Raw genomic sequence first — 17,620 nt, 5'->3', positions numbered from 1 at the left:
TAGCTAGGACGATCAGGATTTCCTCCTGTGTCGGGCAGCCGCTGTTGGGATTTGAACTGCCGGCCATGCGGCCGGCGTTAAATCATACTGATTCCGGTTGATTTTGGTTAAACTTACCTACAAGATCAGCAAAGCAAAACTAGTATAGAATATTTAGATGTTATCATTGCTTTGAAAGATCGTAATATAGTTATATCATTATTCATCAAGACAGACAGGAATACTTTGTTAAGGCATGAAAGTTTCCACCCATTACCCTTACGCTAAGGTTGACCTTATTCACAATTTTTGCAAGTAAGACACATTACATCTAATCCCAACCAAATTGATATGCTAGAAACATTTGTTGAGAGGGATAATAGAAAATAAATTAGAAAGCTTAAAAGGAGAAAGTACTTAACACCTCATGAGAAACAACTCTCATGCCCTAAAAAGCCATCTAAAAAACAAAAAAAATATGCCTTCTAACTGCATCCCCTAGGTTAATAAATACACTCCCCATAGTTCCTAGAAAAAAAAGTAAAACATTGGTGGCCACGGATCTAGATTTGCCATCTTTGCAACAATCAAGACTACTACGTAGTAACACTAGGGGCATAAAAATTATGGATCAAGTGGTTAAATTAGATATCACAAAGGTTGAATAAACTGACATCCCATTTTTTTTAAGCCACAAAATGGGGTGTTGTAAATGTTTAGGTTGTGTTACCTGTCTATCTTTACTGGTTTGTAATTCACTCAGTCATTCATGTAAGGGTAAAAGATATAAAATGAATCATATAGTAACCTGCACTACTACATACGTGATTTACATGTTAACATGCCCGTGTGGATTGTCTTATGTTGATAAAACCCAAAGGCAATTTGAAGAGCAGATGGTGCTACATAGAAGTGCCATTAGACAGGCTTTAGCAGCTGGCCATAGTGATCAACCAGTCGCGAGACAGTGTCCAGGCCAAACATGGGATGGCTAGCATTTGTGCTATAATCATTGACCATGTACCACAATCTCTGAGGGGAGGTAATAGAGCGAAGATCCTTTTTCAAAAAGAAAGTAGGTGTATCTATACTTTAAACACTTTAGCCCTGAGGGACTCAATAAGACTGAGTTTACAATGTTTCTTGTAATCACTAGTTCCCCAAGGTCCTGGTTTATTAATTGTTGGGTATGTGCAATCCTAATAATTGCTATTCACTATTAAGATGTGCCCATATTTGCAGTGCTTTTGTGTTTGTATTATTCCATTTTTTATTTGCATCTTTAAAATGTATATGTATTTTTTTCACCGCGATCGAGACAGCTGGTCCTGTCGCGAGGTCCGGAGCCTCTGATGGCGGCGTCTGTCAGGTGAGTTTAATCTGGGTGTTAATAAGTACTAAACAGTGGGGATAAAGATGTTTTGGATACATTTTATATACACACACACAATGTGTTTTTGTATACATATCTTTATGGGGGAAGGAGGGGACTGGAGGATGCAGAGACTGGGGGGTAACTATGATGCTATTACAGAACCTCCTGATTAGCTGGCTGATATAGTGGCACTGTCAGGCAGCATGTCTTTGATTGGGGGGACCTGAGTGATGAGGGGGCTGTAGTATGAGGGAGGGCTCTGATGCTGCTGCAGAACCCCCTGATTAGTGGCTGACACTGCCCGGAACCATACCCCTGTTCAACAGCTCTGCAGCAGCACAGTGACAGCATTTCTCCCCCGCCCACCCCACACACACTCACTTACTGCATGCTCCCTTGGGCCACGCTGCTTGAAGGTGGTAGAGAGGGAGATGGGGAGCTCCACTGGTCCAGCTACTGCCCCATGTGGATGACTTCCGTGTGTATAGTGTCTACATCCCTCAAGGTACTCCCGTGTGGGGCACTGCCCTGTACTCTGCATGCTGCGGCCAACTGTGCTTTAGCACTGTGCTGCCTGGGAGAGGCGCGGCTGCTGCAGCAGGAAGCCCGAAGGAGATGGTGGGCGGTCCTATTGGAATAGCCTATCACAGTCTGGGTGGCTGTGGACAGCCATCCGCGGCTGCCTTGAGCTCGGGCTGCCACGGATCGACCCCTTTCTGTAACCCAGACGGCAGGAGGGGTCTGTGGGGAGGTTTCTGCAGCAACTGAGGGGACTGTGGACTGAGCCCAGTGGTTGCCGGAGGATTGGAGCCCAGCAGCCGCCACCAGCTTCTCTAAAACAGTTGCATCAGAGGCAACGGTCTCAGGAACAGCCCAGCCTGGCATGGTCGCATCTTATGCAATCTCACCATGCAAATTGTTAAGAACATCACTACTGTTTAACATCACTACTTAAATCAAACAGATCAAATTGGATTGTTCAGGTGTTGAAAATTATCACCCAGTACTTAAAAACAATTTTATCTGTGTGCCTAGATACTGTACAATCATAAGTAAGCAATCTCCTTTGTGTATATGCTGCCTATATCACATTTATCAGATGTTGTGTGTATACAAACCATTCAAAGCAATGCTACTTTGTGGAACATTTTTTCTTTGTAATAATATAATTAGTAGAATTGTGTGCGCGTGCTGTACTTTACTATATAACCCACTCTAGCCTAAAGGGCACCATACACTGTGCGATTCAAAGTTGGTAAGATGTGTAGTATGATTGCCCTTGGAATTCTTCATACGATGTTGGCAAATGCTGTACGATTGATCGTTACGATCTTCCAATACGATGCATAGAAGTGTATTACACATTGTACTCAAGATCGTAGATCTTACTGTTTTGCAGTAAGATCTACGATCCAACTATACGACTACGCATCGGCATCGTATGCACACACAAACACACGATTGATCGAAATCGTGCAAAAAAAATAATAAATAAATAAAAAATCGCACCGTGTATGGGGGCTTTAACATATATGCAGAGGTCATCTGCTATCTACTCCTGACAACCACACGATCAGCACTGTAACTAGTGGCTATAGCATACATTTATTAAGACCGATTTCACTCCATAAAAATGACATGAATAAAGTGCTTCATTGTGACAAGAGTGATTGTGGGCACACTAAACTGAGGTGCCATCCCCACACATTTTACACAGGAAGCTGCACTACAGGGCAACCTTTGGTACTTTATTTTTTTTTTTATATAAAATGTGCTGCTGGGCTCAGATTCCAGCAGCCATCAGTAGGTCCACTGAACGCTTCATAATGACCCATATACAAAGCTTCTTCAGTGGTGGTAAATATTTCCACCATTAACATGGTAAATGCTAGTGGGAAAGGTCTTGCAACAGTCACTGATGTCACCACTTACAATGTCGTCATCATCTACAACAGCAATGACAGCATCTTTACCACATTTTAAATTATGTAATCATTATATAGAGTGTCCCAATTTTTTTCCAGTCCACTAAAAGTACAGAAATAAAAGTCATCCATCTGAGGGACCAGCCCCTTTAGGAATAGTAGCGTCAACCATGTATTATTTGGTCATTTCCGGCTTGTAAATTAGCAGCAGATTAGTTCCTCGGCCTGAACATATTTGGCACGCACAGGTTAAGGTGGGATCAGCTTGGCACACCTTATAGATTGTAATGGAGATGAAGCGAGTCATCTGGCCTGAATTAGGTCCTCACACAATAGGGCACTACTGCTGCTCAGGTGTGTAACAGTGAATTACCCTCACCCGATTGCTATGACGTATATTGTTCACATTCTGTTCCAACATTTCTTTCTCTGGTAAAAAGCACAAGCTTGTTGTATCCAAATGTGCCACAGATAAAACAATCCCGTCCCGTAGCCAAGGTAGCTTTACCCTCTGTCCATGTGTTATTGCCAGTAGGTTCTGCTACCTTAGACGTCCATCGGGTCTAATCGTCCCCATCTCAGACTTTGGGTCAGGTGATAGAGAACTCCAGTGTGTATCAGAGCAGACAGTAAGTGAGGGGCAAAATGCAGAGGCAGTCTTGGTGCAGATACCCCCAACCGACCAGAAGCCACTTAAACTGTTATCTGTCCATTCTTCCAAGTCTTTGCCCAACAGCTCTGATTTTTTATCTACATCCTTCTCAATTTGAGCACGAGGAGGTAAACTCAAGATTCCACTCAGACCCTGAAAATTCTGCTCCATGTACTGCCCTCGAGCTGGGCCGGCATGTAACCACCTGTCAGCTAGAGAGTAAAAGGAAGAGGTTTACATATTATATGTACACAACGGTGATCATTTCTAGCTGTGAATGTTTAATACATTTTTATTCCAAAATACTGCCAATTTAGCCCCATATAGGATTTAAATCAATAGCTGACGAGCCATACGGGCTGTGTTTTTGATTGTGTCTCCTACGTGTCAGTAAAGTGCATCTCCCCTACAAATAAGTCACATATATACATAGGAAGAGACCTGATCGCTTTTAGCCGAAATCTAGTATAAATGCTGACAAAGTTCATATATATTTTAATTATCAAGAGTAGCTGCAGCCGAACTAATTAATCAGAGTTAAGCAGCCCATACAAGGTGCGACTTTTTGCACGTGTACGATTTCGATCAATTGTGCACATCGTTGTTGATTCTGTGTGTTTACGATGCAGATGCGTGTCCCCGCAGTCATATAGCTGGATTGTAGCTCTTACTGCAACACCGTAAGATTACGATCTATTGTGTACAATGTGATACACATGTATGCATCGTATCGTATGATCGTAACAATCAATCATACACCACTTGACCACATCGTATGGAGAATTTCAAGGGCAATTGTACAACACATCTTACCAACCTAAAATCGCACCGTGTATGGCCAGCATTAACCCCACACATTAATCTCTTTCCATTTTGCCCACACAGGTGGATGTACAAGCTTCTCTATCCAACTATATTATGTTTGAGACCAATGGCTGCTCTTATTAGCTTACCCCTTTGAAGTGGCTCCTTCTTCCTAACAGTCAATGGTATCACAAGGAATTTGACCTCTGCCAGCAGCTCCCAGAAGTGCAGCAAGCGAACACTCCATACACCAGGGCGCAGCGGTCGTGTCAAAGGTGGCTTGTATTGTGTGAATTCAGCCTCAGAGTCTACAGCAATGTCATATGAAGCTGCTATAATGTATGTAGGATCAATCCAGACAACAGTAACAGTTACGTTGACTCCATGGGTCCATTTCTGCATAGCCAGAGGCTCATCCATAGGCCCAATCAGACCACCAAAATTACGAAAGATACGCTCTTTGGGGTCCCAATCAGTGCCCACCTAGAAAAACAACCAACCATGAGAAATGAGCAGCAGCTAAAACAGTGGGATGAAGTTAAAGGAGCACTCAACACACAGCTAAAGGCTTAAACTTGGCATGAGTTCACTGGATCACAATTAAAATGGGATTTTTGCACTTATGTTAAACCTTTTACTCCAATTCAATGGGGAACACTTGTGTTATAACAACCATCACAATCTAGGAGTTTTCCACAAAGGCGAAAGTGCGCATCTATAGTAAATATACTTATCATAGATATTTGCAGGGTACTCGGATGGCTGTAGCTGTTCTACATCGCACTATGTTTAACCAATCTAACTCTTGGAAAGAAGAGCGCAGTATGGGACTAACAGTAAGGCAGGACCAGGGCTGATCCGGCAGATGACGCATCCCCGCCAGGAGGCTTTTCAAAGCAAACTAAGAGGTTGTTAAAGCCAAGTGGCCACAGGAGAGAGAAAGGAGTACATAGGACAGTTACAGCCATCAGGTAGCCAAGCTTATCCGGCAACAGATGCATCCACAGCAAGTGCAATTCTGATTTTCCTAAGAAAACAGAATATATACAAGAGACAAAAAATAAATAAAATAAAAACACTCACCTCTAGGCTTTGGATGCGACTAGCTGCTCCGGCCTGATCAACTAGTCTCAAACTACCTCGTGGCATCATCCAAATTTCCAGTGTTTCATTGGGCTGAGCCTTCTGTGTTACCAGATAGCCTTGGAAATGGTCATCATAAAAATAGATCTCAACACTTGATGGAAAACTATCTGCAGAGTAGCTGGTGAAAAAAGAAGAATATTCAGCAAGTCAGTCTCTGCCTGCCAATTATACCCCTACCACTAATCACATAAAAACTTAGGGCCTGATTCAGAGACGGGATGGTAATGCAATTGCAACTGCATTCTCTCACGGATCGCAGTTGCTAAAGTATGTTAATGCCTTCCAAAGCACAGCCTACCATAGGGACGTCCACTGCGGCCTTCTCATATCTGTACAACGACGTGCAAGAGCATAAACATCGGTACAATCTATGCACATCAGGCAGCCTTTCTGCAAGTCTGACCAGCCGCAAACACTGCTGCTCCACAGAGAGCTCTCATGCTGCACAGGAGATCACAATGACCAATTTATGCACACCCACAAAATGGCGTTTAAATGGCCAGACACACCTGCGTCTTAACCACCCCCGATACCATCCCCCAAACACTGACTACCTGTCAATCACTTTGCAAATGGTTCCTCAGTCTATATTAAAGTAGTCACAAATCAAGCTCTGCGCGTGCGCAGTGCGGCGTTCACGCATGAGCAAACAATTGCACAATCTGCAAAAATATCGGCTTTGCGTAAATCTCTGAATCAGGCTCTTAGTAACTACAGGCATTTTTTAAAGTTAAATACTAAAACAATTTTCAGATACATTTGCAATTTGTTTTGGTGGTATCTTTCAATAGTAACCTTTATGTATTAATATAAAAACCTATAGCAACAAGAGAATTTTCTTTTTTTTTTAAAAAGTTACAATTTCAGGATAATTTCTTGGTATTTTGACGTCTTAATTCTTTTGCAGCAAATCAGCATTTTCTGTTCGTCACACTCAGGAATAATAGGTCAGAATTTGGTAAATACTGGGAGAACTTTTTTCATGTATTTAGCTGATAAGCGGTAAATTCTGCCATTTGTTTTGTCGAACCAAAAACACCTAAAGTACCCCCCCCCCCCCCCACGGCCAAATCAAAATGAGTTCCTGCTGCCTGTATAAGCACTCAAGGGGGTATATTTACTAAAGAGCGGGTTTTTAGAAGGGGATATGTTGACCATAGCAACCAATCAGATTCTACGTAACCTTTTTCTAGAACCTTCTCAAAGATAATAGCTAGAATCTGATTGGTTGCTATGGACAACATCTTCACTTTCAAAACCCTCACTTTAGTAAATATACCCCAAGGTATAAACAGGATTCGACAGTTGCCGACACATCTGGGTCTCAGTGGCATAATGACCATACAGAAAGTGACACCACACATATACAGTCACTAAGAGGCGGCTTCCAACAAAATCATATCTCTGTCAGTTTTAGCTGTAAACTGTTAATTCCTCCCCCTACCTGCAAGCGGTTTTCCCGTTTACTTTCTCCAGGCTGTGCAGGTCATGCAGCGAGAAGCGTGCAAATGATGCATATGCTGTCATGGTCACGTCATTGAGACCTCCCATTCCCTCCATGCTGTCATGTACATTTTCCCAATAACCTTTGAGACCAGGGGTTCCTGGTGGCAGCTCTCCGAATAGATGGGCATCCAAAATATCCAAGACCTCTTGATTCACTGCCGACTCGAACTTTCTGGCAAAAAATGTTGGCCTGGAAAGCTGCTGAAAGGAGAAAATAACGAGAGAAAAAAAAAAATGTATAAGGCACATATATAATGATGCAGTGTAATCAGTATTACTTAATGCTATTCTACAGCAATTTGGATGCAGGAGAAACACATAGCCAATTCCTTGGACTTCTATTCAACTCAGACATACACCCATGAGCCAAAACATTAAGACCACTCCTATATGAAGCGAATGACCGACTATCTTGCATGTCAAGGTCAGGTATACAGTTAGGTCCATAAATATTGGGACATTGACAGAATTTTCAGATTTTGGCCTCTATTCACCACCACAATGGTTTTGAAATGAAACAAACAAGATGTGCTTTAACTGCAGACTTTCAGATTTAATTTGAGGGTAATTAAATCCAAATGAGGTGAACGGTGTAGGAATTACAACAGTTTCAATATGTGCCTCCCACTTTTTAAGGGGCCAAAAGTAATGGGACTATCAACTCAAAAGCTATTTCATGGACAGGTGTGGGCTATTCCCTCGTTATTTCATTATCAATTAAGCAGGTAAAAGGTCTGGAGTTGATTCTAGGTGTGACATTTGCATTTGGAATCAGTTGCTGTCAACTCTCAATATGAGATCCAAAGAGCTGTCACCATCAGTGAAGCAAGCCATCATTAGGCTGAAATATCACAATAAACCCATCAGAGAGATAGCAAAAACATTAGGTGTGGCCAAATCAACTGTTTGGAACATTCTTAAAAAGAAAGAATGCACCGCAGAGCTCAGTAACACCAAAAGACCTGGAAGACCACGGAAAACAACTGTGGTGGATGACAAAAGAATTATTTCCCTGGTGAAGTAAAACCCCTTCACAACAGTTGGCCAAATCAAGAACACTCTCCAGGAGGTAGATGTATATGTGTCAAAGTCAACAATCAAGAGAAGACTTCACAAGAGTGAATATAGAGGGTTCACCACAAGATGCAAACCATTGGTGAGCCTCAAAAACAGGAAGACCAGATTAGAGTTTGCCAAACAACATCTAAAAAAGCCAGTTCTGGAACAACATCCTATGGACAGATGAGACAAAGATCAACTTGTACCAGAGTGATGGGAAGAGAAGAGAAGGAAAGGAACTGCTCATGATCCAAAACATACCACCTCATCAGTGAAGCATGGTGGTGGTAGTGTCATGGCGTGGGCATGTATGGCTGCCAATGGAACTGGTTCCCTTGTATTTATTGATGATGTGACTGCTGACAAAAGCAGCAGAATGAATTCTGAAGTGTCTCGGGCAATATTATATGCTCATATTCAGTCAAATGCTTCAGAACTCATTGGACGGCGCTTCACAGTGCAGATGGACAGTGACCCGAAGCATACTGCAAAAGCAACCAAAGAGTTTTTTAAGGCTAAATAGTAGAATGTTATGCAATGGCCAAGTCAATCCCCTGACCTGAATCCGATTGAGCATGCATTTCACTTGATGAAGACAAAACTGAAGGGAAAATGCCCCAAGAACAAGCAGGAACTGAAGACAATTGCAGTATAGGCCTGGCAGAGCATCACCAGAGATGAAACCCAGCATCTGGTGATGTCTATGCGTTCTAGACTTCAGGCTGTAATTACATGCAAAGGATTTGCAACAAAGTATTAAAAAGTGAAAGTTAGATTTAGGATTGTTTAGTTTGTCCCATTTTGGCCCCTTAAAAAGTGGGAGGCACATATAGAAACCGTTGTAATTCCTACACCGTTCACCTGATTTGGATGTAATTACCCTCAAATTAAATCCGAAAGTCTGCAGTTAAAGCACATCTTGTGTGTTTCATTTCAAAGCCATTGTGGTGGTGAATAGAGGACAAAATCTGAAAATTCTGTCAATGTCCCAATATTTATGGACCTGACTGTATGTTAGACGGTAAGCTGATATTAGGTACTTGTAGTCAATGTGAATTAAAAATATATGGGTGAAAGAACTGAAGAAAGCTCTATAAGTACTGATTTGGGCGCCCAAAGTCTCAGGAGGCGGCGAGCAGAAATGCACCACAGGCCCCTGAATGGAGCAACAATTGAATTGCTCCGTCGGGCGCCCATTAGTTAAAGCACCCAATAAAAAGTACTGAATTGCTCCCTTAATGTTTAAATCGGTTTTAACCTAGAGATCAACATTATCATTAATGTATTAAAAAAGTCTATTGTTGTCAAATGCTGAACACACATTTTGTACAGAAGCAAAATGCACGTTTTCTTTCTAAAAGGTAAAATTATTACACGAAGAATAAGGTATAAGACATATCATAACATGATTTGAGGTAATGGATCAATGATTTGTGTGAAACTGTATAGGACAGGTCAGTACAGCCAAGTATGGATGTGTGTTATGCTGTGTAATGTGAAACACTGGTAAACTTTCTATTATTGTGATCCTGATCTGTAACATAATAGCAGTTTAAAGTTTAGTAATCATGATGATGATGATGCCTAGATTGTCAGAATACCTGTAAACGGACAATATCTTGTGGTTTGAAGTCATTAGGAGAACAGCCACACCAGTCCACAATGTGTTTATACTGACATCTGCAGCCCAGCTTCCGGTTCCAATTTGTCACTCGCAGGTTATTGTCAACGAGAGTGTTGCAATCATGACTGTTCTCCAGGACAGTGTGAAAGAATGACTGAAAGAGGAAGTGATGAGCACAGTGTTAGAAAGAATATGAGAACATGACCAGAGGCAGGGCTGCATATAGAATGTTTATCCTCTGACCTCAGCCGGTAGCAGTGTGTACTTGTAGAATCGTCTCAACTCGGACACCAGGACATCCTGTGTATAGGTCACATATTTCACAAACTTGTGAGTAAGTGCAAACCAATCTGAGCCACCATCTACCACAATGCCCTCTGGAATCTGTCTCTCGCCAAGGCGCCACATGTGGGAGTCACATTCATGGAAAAGGCGATCCAGCCCTTGCTTCTTAATGAACCTAGCAGAAAAGACATGTACTGCCTCAATGATTCTCACAGGGACAGTCTAAATCCTATAAATCATGAGTCACCTTTATGGCACACGATTTATTATCTTAACTCCTATACACACACACACACACACCTGCAGGGGAATGGAATGAGCACATGCTGCCATTATTGAACCATGGCCAATAGTTGAACCTACTACTGACACACAAAGGTAAAAGTGAATGTTATGTGCTGAGGGTAATAAAAACATTACAGTGGTGGAAGACAGCACAAGCTGAAACTCCTTTGTCAACAGCATTATTAGATAAAGGGTAAACTGGATCAAATAGCTGTTGGCAAAGTAGCTTCTTTAGGGGTTTCCAAAGGACAAAAGCCACCTTCCTCCTTGCAAGGTTCTCCCCTACATGAAAAGCAGTGTTCTGCTCTGTGGGGTTAATGCAGAGTTGTACGCAAATCCGTTTTGAAGCCAGATCTTGCGATTTTAGGCACTGTGCGTGATATGTAGCCGAGCGCATGCACCTATGGGTGATTCAACATTGTAAACATCTTCGTCTCACCTGGGCTCGTATGAGTGTAACTGGGTGGCAATGGGTGTTTGAACGTAGGCTAAGTTTAGTGAGAACAAGTAGCTAGAATTGCGGTCTAATTTCAGCAATGAGTACAGAGAGACCCATCTGAGTTACATTATAGGGTTGGTGCAAGTGCGCGCAGATAACGATGACAGTTATTACGGCTAACTTGTGTAAATCAGAGGGTGAACATCATTGTTCCAAAATACATTTATGCCTCAAATGAAAATGCCTTAGTAAGAATTTGTGCCCACAGGTGGCTGTGGCATAAAAAAAAATAAAAAAAAAAAAGGAAAAAAAAATAATTTATTTTAAGATCCCCCTTCCCCATTGTTAAAACTTTAACATCTGTTTGACAATAATACTTATCAGGAGGGAATAAAATATAGGAAGGTTGGTGAAAATATTGTGGGGGGGGGGGGGGGGGTGACAATTCCTCCAAATTGTTGGGTTTCACTTAATTGAAAAGACACTGCATATAAAGGGGCCTATTCATCATCACTTATTTTCTAAAAAAGCAGATGAAAATGAACATTAAGTGTTCAGGCCATTCATCAAGCAGGTGCTTACCTTCCTCTGCTGGAATGGCCCACTGTTCCTATACACTAGTATAGGGACAGAATTAATCAAGCTCCGAAAAGATATTTTCGGAGCTTGAGTGCGGGAGCATTCACCATCTTCAGATGGAGAGTGCTCCCGCTCCGAGCTCGCAACCTTTCTGATCCCTCTGCCTCTGTCCGGCTCCTTCTGCCAGACGTCGGGGCTCTTGTGCACATGCGTGGCCTGTAGGTCACGCATGCGCACTAGCGGTACAAAAGATTCCTTTTGGAGCAGTGATACACTTCAGGGAGACAGCTGGTTTTCTGGTCAGCTGTCTCCGCACCGGAGCAATGATGAATTGCTCGGGCGCTCGTATTGAATTAGAAAGTTAATTTTGACCCTGATAATTAGCACCATGAATAGACCCCTTAATTACAGACATTAAATTAAAGCATACTACTTTTTCTCTTTCATGGAAAAAAAATAAATAAATGTAAAATACATATTTTTAAAATGTTTTACCATAAATAACTGAAAAAATGTTAAATAAAGAATGCAGACACTATTTCATGCGCCCACCTAACAAATTACTCTGTTCAGCGCAGAGAATCCGCACCCCCTTACCTAGCATTGTCACGGCCATGAGATTTAAGGAAATTCTTATCTCTGTATTTCGATAAGAAGAGAACCAGCTCCTGATTGGTCCTGCATAGACAAGATGCACAACATAAGTCACAAGTCATTTTATAATGATTGCTAAAGATCAGGCAAAACAGCTCATATTCACCTGGTGGGGTAGTCTGTTGCACTCAAGTTGATAAAGTAGTCCCAAGGCCAGTCGGCCATCTCTAGCACATCCTGCATGCTATGCAAATACATTGTCAGTAGGCTGGCACCACCCCAGATGGTTATCATGCGCCATGGGGTAACACGTATATTTGTATAGTGCTGTGCCAACTCAATCACTCTGTTATGTAAGTAATTGGAGCGCTGCAATAGAAAGAACATTGGCATTTTAATCCTCAGCACACGTAATGCTCCTATTACGACTCTTTAACCTCTTACCATCTGATTCTTCACATACCTGATCAACATGGATGTAGTAAAAGTGGTCCTTGTGGTAAATTGCTTTGATGAGACGTTTTAGTTGTCGTACTGCTCTCCCATGCACAACAAGCATGTAAACTACACGAAGAGGTTTCTCAGGCAGAGAGGCTCCAACATCAGATTCTTCCCACTGTAAACCCGAGGTCATTTTACCTGAGACATACAGAAATCAACGTCTCAGAGCACGATTCAGTCTTAGGAGTTCCCCAACAAGTTTTCCATTTAGTGTTTTTGTTATGCCCACTATATTATTCATCAATGCTTCCCTCATGTCAATTACATATAAAAGGCAAAAGGAAATGTTAGCCATAATATGCCTGAGATATTGTCTGTATACTAGTGGTTCCCAAACTGGGTGCCGTGGCACTCTGGGGTGTTGCGGGGCACTTGCTGGGGTGCCACGAGTTGGAGGTCCAGGACCAAATTAAATTATGTAAGGTCAATGTAATAGGCAGAAGCAATGCTGATGGCTGCCGAGCATAAAATACATGTCCAACACCACATAACTGAACCTAAGGATAACACATAAGCACAAGTTACTTCATTTAATAATTATGTTTTAAAGATTTTGCAAAATGAAACTTTTGGCCTAGGGGACGTGAAAAATACTGATACTCTAGGGCGCCGTGTTTCAAGGAACTTTGGGAACCACTGCTGTATACCAATCCTTGAAGTCCTTGGGCCAAATGCAAAAGACTGATATGGCAAATATGCAGATTTTCTGCAATTCTGCAGCAGGATTGAGAGCAGCAGCAACCTGGTTTTGTCTTTAAAAAATGTTTCAAAATAGCTAGTTTGCCAAATCGTATCCTATTACACTTCACCCCTTGCGTTTCTAGAATACCCGTTATATGGACAAAAGAATTTAACCTAAAACTAGAGCTATCAATAGAATGTACTAAAAGGCAAGTGTACATCTCTAAATTGTGTGTAAAGGATAACAGATGCCATGAAGTAATCTTTATCCCAGTAGCAATCATAAATGCACCTAATCATCACACTATAAACATATTCTATAAAGCTAACCACACAGATAGAATACATAATGCACCAGTGACGTGCAGTGAGGTAAATGTCTGAGGGGGCATTGGCTAGTAACAGAGCCAGATTTACACATACCTATATGTACCCGAGGGTTCATGAGGGCATTATACAAAGGTGCAGCAGTATATAGTGCTGGAAATTTGGTGAGTTTTGATCAGGGATGTGCAGAAAATATTCACAGGGGAGGCAGTGCCTCACCTGCCATAGACATTTTACTCCAAAGTTTTGACTATAAAAATGATTAGAACAATACAAAGAAGATACTAATAATATTTTCTTCAAAGTTTTGACTATAAAAATGATAAGTAAAAATTAGAGTATACCTAAGTATGATAGGAATGGCTCTTCAAACCTGCCTCACCTGACCACACATCACTGTAATACACCAATTATGCTAGGATATGTATAAACTCCTGTACCTACCAAATCTAACCAGCAAGTACTGAAGGCATCCCTTCTGTGTCCACTAGAAAGCATAGGAAAGGGTCCTAGACACATATATATATATATATATATATATATGTTACCTGTTGAGACTATTAATGCAGGCACAGAAAAAGACAAATCACAGGTGCACAACTCCAGATTACTAATTATATATAAATACATTATGCAATAAAATGTTGCAATAAATAAATAGAGGTTTTTAGCATAATCATGGCCAAGGTTATGGGTCTAGCCACCATATCCAGGTAATCTCTGTAGGGTAGGTCCTTAACATACTAGGGTTCAAATCCTAAGCGCAGGACACCCCCAAACCAGCTCAGCCGAGCCACCCCAGGGCATCGCTCTAATGAGAAAGGTGAAGTGTAAAGTAAGATAGGTAAGAGCAGCTATGGCTGCATATATAGGATGGAGAAGTGAAAATACAAATATAATAAACAAAACAGTAAAAGTGTTAAAATGTGCAAAAAAGGAAAAATGTGTTATTATGCGATACTCTGAAGCAGACCAACCAAAGAAATCCAGGGAACCCACGCCCCAAAAATCAACCCAAAGTTGCACTAGAAAACCTTGTGTATTTTAGGAATAATGCACCACTATAGCGAGTTATTACAGACATTTGAAGTCACTTCTGATTTCTGTAGGCCTGTATTAAAGCACTCATACTGCAGCCTGTAACTGCTGAACTGTTACATGGATTTTTCAGTAACTTTTAATATCCATACAATTTCAGGTTAGCATATATAAACAAATTATGTATTTATACCCAGAGATCCCTGATCAGCCAAGATGATATATGAGATACTACTGATTCTTCCTCATGCATAAAGATATAGTGCAGAGAAATCACATGAATCAGTTGTAAGAAAGGGAAATCATAAACTACCTGTTATCTGGCAGTAACGTGGTAAGCTCTGCGGCATCAATTGTCCGAACTGGTGCAAACACACAACGTTAGCAATCTCCTGTTGACATTTTGGGGAACTTGCTCTAGAAAGAGCAGACAAAGCATCTTTGCCTTTTACTTCACATTTGGTGGTGAAAACACGGTCTGTGGGGTGAGGTCCTTCTACACTTCCTGTGTCACCATCTCTGGTCAAATTAGGCCAGATCTCCCGTGGGACATGGATACGCGTGCTCTGCTTGGACCTTGAATTGGTGTCTCTTGCCACTTTGGCCACCTCACTGCTTGCTCTCCCACCCACGACTTTTGATCTCCATGACCTACGCCCTGCAGAACTGTCAAGGTCCTTGGAGTGTTCTGCCCTATCTGGACTTCTATTCCTCCTTTGTAGAGCATTCTGGAAAACAAAATGGGAGTTTTCAGAATAACACAGCTAATAAAATAGGTCCATCATACTGGACCACTTAAAAGTGTAATGTACTGACACAAAGGAAAATCAAATATATTTCAATAGAGAAAAAAAGACTTGCATTCAACTTCTGCTAAGCCCACTCCTTAATAGCAAACAACTCACATTCCTCATCATTCACTCTTTAGGGTGTGCTGTACATAATAGAGACCTTCGCACAATAGCTAAACTCCCCAGTCAGTCATTACTGGAGCCACAACCCTACTTTACACCCAGATTTTGCTGTTATCCCTCTTCAGTCTGCTCGGTGCCCCCTAGCCGGGCAGCCACCCCATCGCTCACATACATGTCCCCGGTTCTTACAATCTCTGCATCCTCCTCCAGCCAGCTGAAGCTCCACACCACCAGGCCCTGTATAAGCAGCAGAGCAAGCGCGGCGGCTGCTAGGTATTTGTAACGGCGCCCGAGCTTCAGCACCCGGGCATTGGGCGCCATCTCTCCGAGATGGTATATTGCTACACCCGCAGGTTCCTAGCTGCCGTATCTTCAGAGACTCTTAGCACTACGCGCCCATCAGCACCACCACATAACTCAGCACTTGCGCTGCTGGCCAGTGATTATTATAGTAGTATTTTCCCAATAGAAAAATGGCTGTCCTTTCCTCCAGCTGGGTGACGTGCCAAGAGCCCAGCAGCTCTGTTTCCCATGCGCTGGCGGAAGTACAGTAGGGCGTCTCTTGTTGCCGGGCAACCATTCAGGGAAAGCCACGTGGCAATACATTGTATTCGATAGTGTTTCCCTCAAACATATTTAAATGGTTCTTCTAAATGACGCATTCATCTTCAATTTATTTAACCCTGTTGTTGCTCAGGAACTTTTTTTAATACAATATCCAGCAACACTTTATTACTAAACGCTGTAGAAGTTTGTGTTGAAGATGTGTTATAAATTAGTATTTACAACAATAACTGATCAAAGCCACAGAATATGATTGAAAAGAATACGGACAATAATACATTAAAAAACAAAATACTACTTTGAATGCAGCATCTTAAAGGATTTTCCACGCAAAACGTTCTTCTACTGCTGCTCAGCTCTCATTCCCTACATTGGTTGCCTGTATTTACGAAATTCAATATAAAATACTTCTGCTTATGTAATACTAGCCTACTCTCCCAATTTAGGAGTGAGAGGGGTGGGAGTGCTCCTGTGAAAGTGGACAAATCTCCCACATCCCACTAGGGTTAGGACTAGACTATACAGCGCAGATGGACCTGTGACGTCACACCCACGGCCAGAAAGGGGGAGGGGCGGGGATACTAACGGGGGACCAAAAGTGTCCAATCGCGGGCTCGCTATGCTTCGGGCACGGTGACTCGCTGCGCTCGCCACAAATATTTATTCCCCCTCTATGCCCTAGTGGATGGTAACGCAGGAGCGGTCCAGCCTCCTGCAGCGGTCACGTGGTGAATACGTCACAGAGGTCCTTTCTCCAACTAGGAAATAGCAGCAACCATCCCACTAGTTCTCCGGTGAATTGTGCGCATGCGCTGGCAGCATTCTCCGACACATCAGGGACAGGGAGGAGGGCTAAGAGAGCCGGCGGCAGCAGGGAGTGAACAGTATGAAGTGAGCCGGCATATACAGGTCACTTCATTACATACTTGCCAACTCTCCCTCATTGTTAGGGAGAATCTGTGAAACAGCAATCTCCCTGAAGAGTACAGCAATCTCCCTGATTACACCTTACCCCCAATTATGAAGCTGCTATAGTAAAAAAAACAAAAAACTGAGATATATGTAATACCCCACTATGTGAATTATTACTCCCGACTTGGCATTACGGTTGGCTGTATTTCCCCTTCGTGCTAGGGTCCTGGAAGTGACGTGAGTGAGGGCGGAAGTGCAGTTCCTGCCCATGACAGCCAGCTAAAGACGTACTTTGTCCCACTTAAATAAGTTTGTTGTCCCCTCGCGGGCTCGCTGCACTCGCAACGCTTTGGGCACGGTGGCTCGCTGCGCTTGCCACATGGTTATATTCCACCTCTATGCCCACTTGGATGGCAGGGAGTGATGCTGGA

At 42.3% G+C, this 17,620-nt stretch overlaps 1 protein-coding gene across 2 annotated transcripts; it reads right to left on the bottom strand.

Annotated features, from left to right (window-relative positions):
• Positions 1 to 2,925: 2,925 nt before the first annotated feature.
• Positions 2,926 to 16,264, bottom strand: XYLT2 (xylosyltransferase 2). Of its 2 annotated transcripts, none has more exons than XM_088482615.1 (11): positions 15,903 to 16,264; positions 15,113 to 15,527; positions 12,716 to 12,891; positions 12,419 to 12,621; positions 12,256 to 12,336; positions 10,314 to 10,530; positions 10,048 to 10,224; positions 7,326 to 7,585; positions 5,819 to 5,999; positions 4,885 to 5,218; positions 2,926 to 4,143 (listed from the first exon to the last, which is right to left on the bottom strand). In XM_088482615.1, exons 1-11 carry the CDS (start codon positions 16,032 to 16,034, stop codon positions 3,821 to 3,823), a joined length of 2,499 nt encoding a protein of 832 aa, XP_088338741.1. In that variant the 5' UTR covers positions 16,035 to 16,264; the 3' UTR covers positions 2,926 to 3,820. The 2 variants fall into 2 exon arrangements, with proteins under 2 accessions (XP_088338741.1, XP_088338740.1); XM_088482614.1 differs by having other exon boundaries at positions 2,927 to 4,143; positions 7,326 to 7,588.
• Between the last annotated feature and the right edge of the window lie 1,356 nt (positions 16,265 to 17,620).

Source organism: Taudactylus pleione, unplaced genomic scaffold, assembly GCF_031769625.1.
Source record: "Taudactylus pleione unplaced genomic scaffold, aTauple2 ptg000290l, whole genome shotgun sequence".
Lineage (NCBI taxonomy): Eukaryota > Metazoa > Chordata > Amphibia > Anura > Myobatrachidae > Taudactylus > Taudactylus pleione.
The sequence above is the reverse complement of the archived record's forward strand: the minus strand, read 5'-3'. Positions and strand labels throughout refer to the sequence as shown.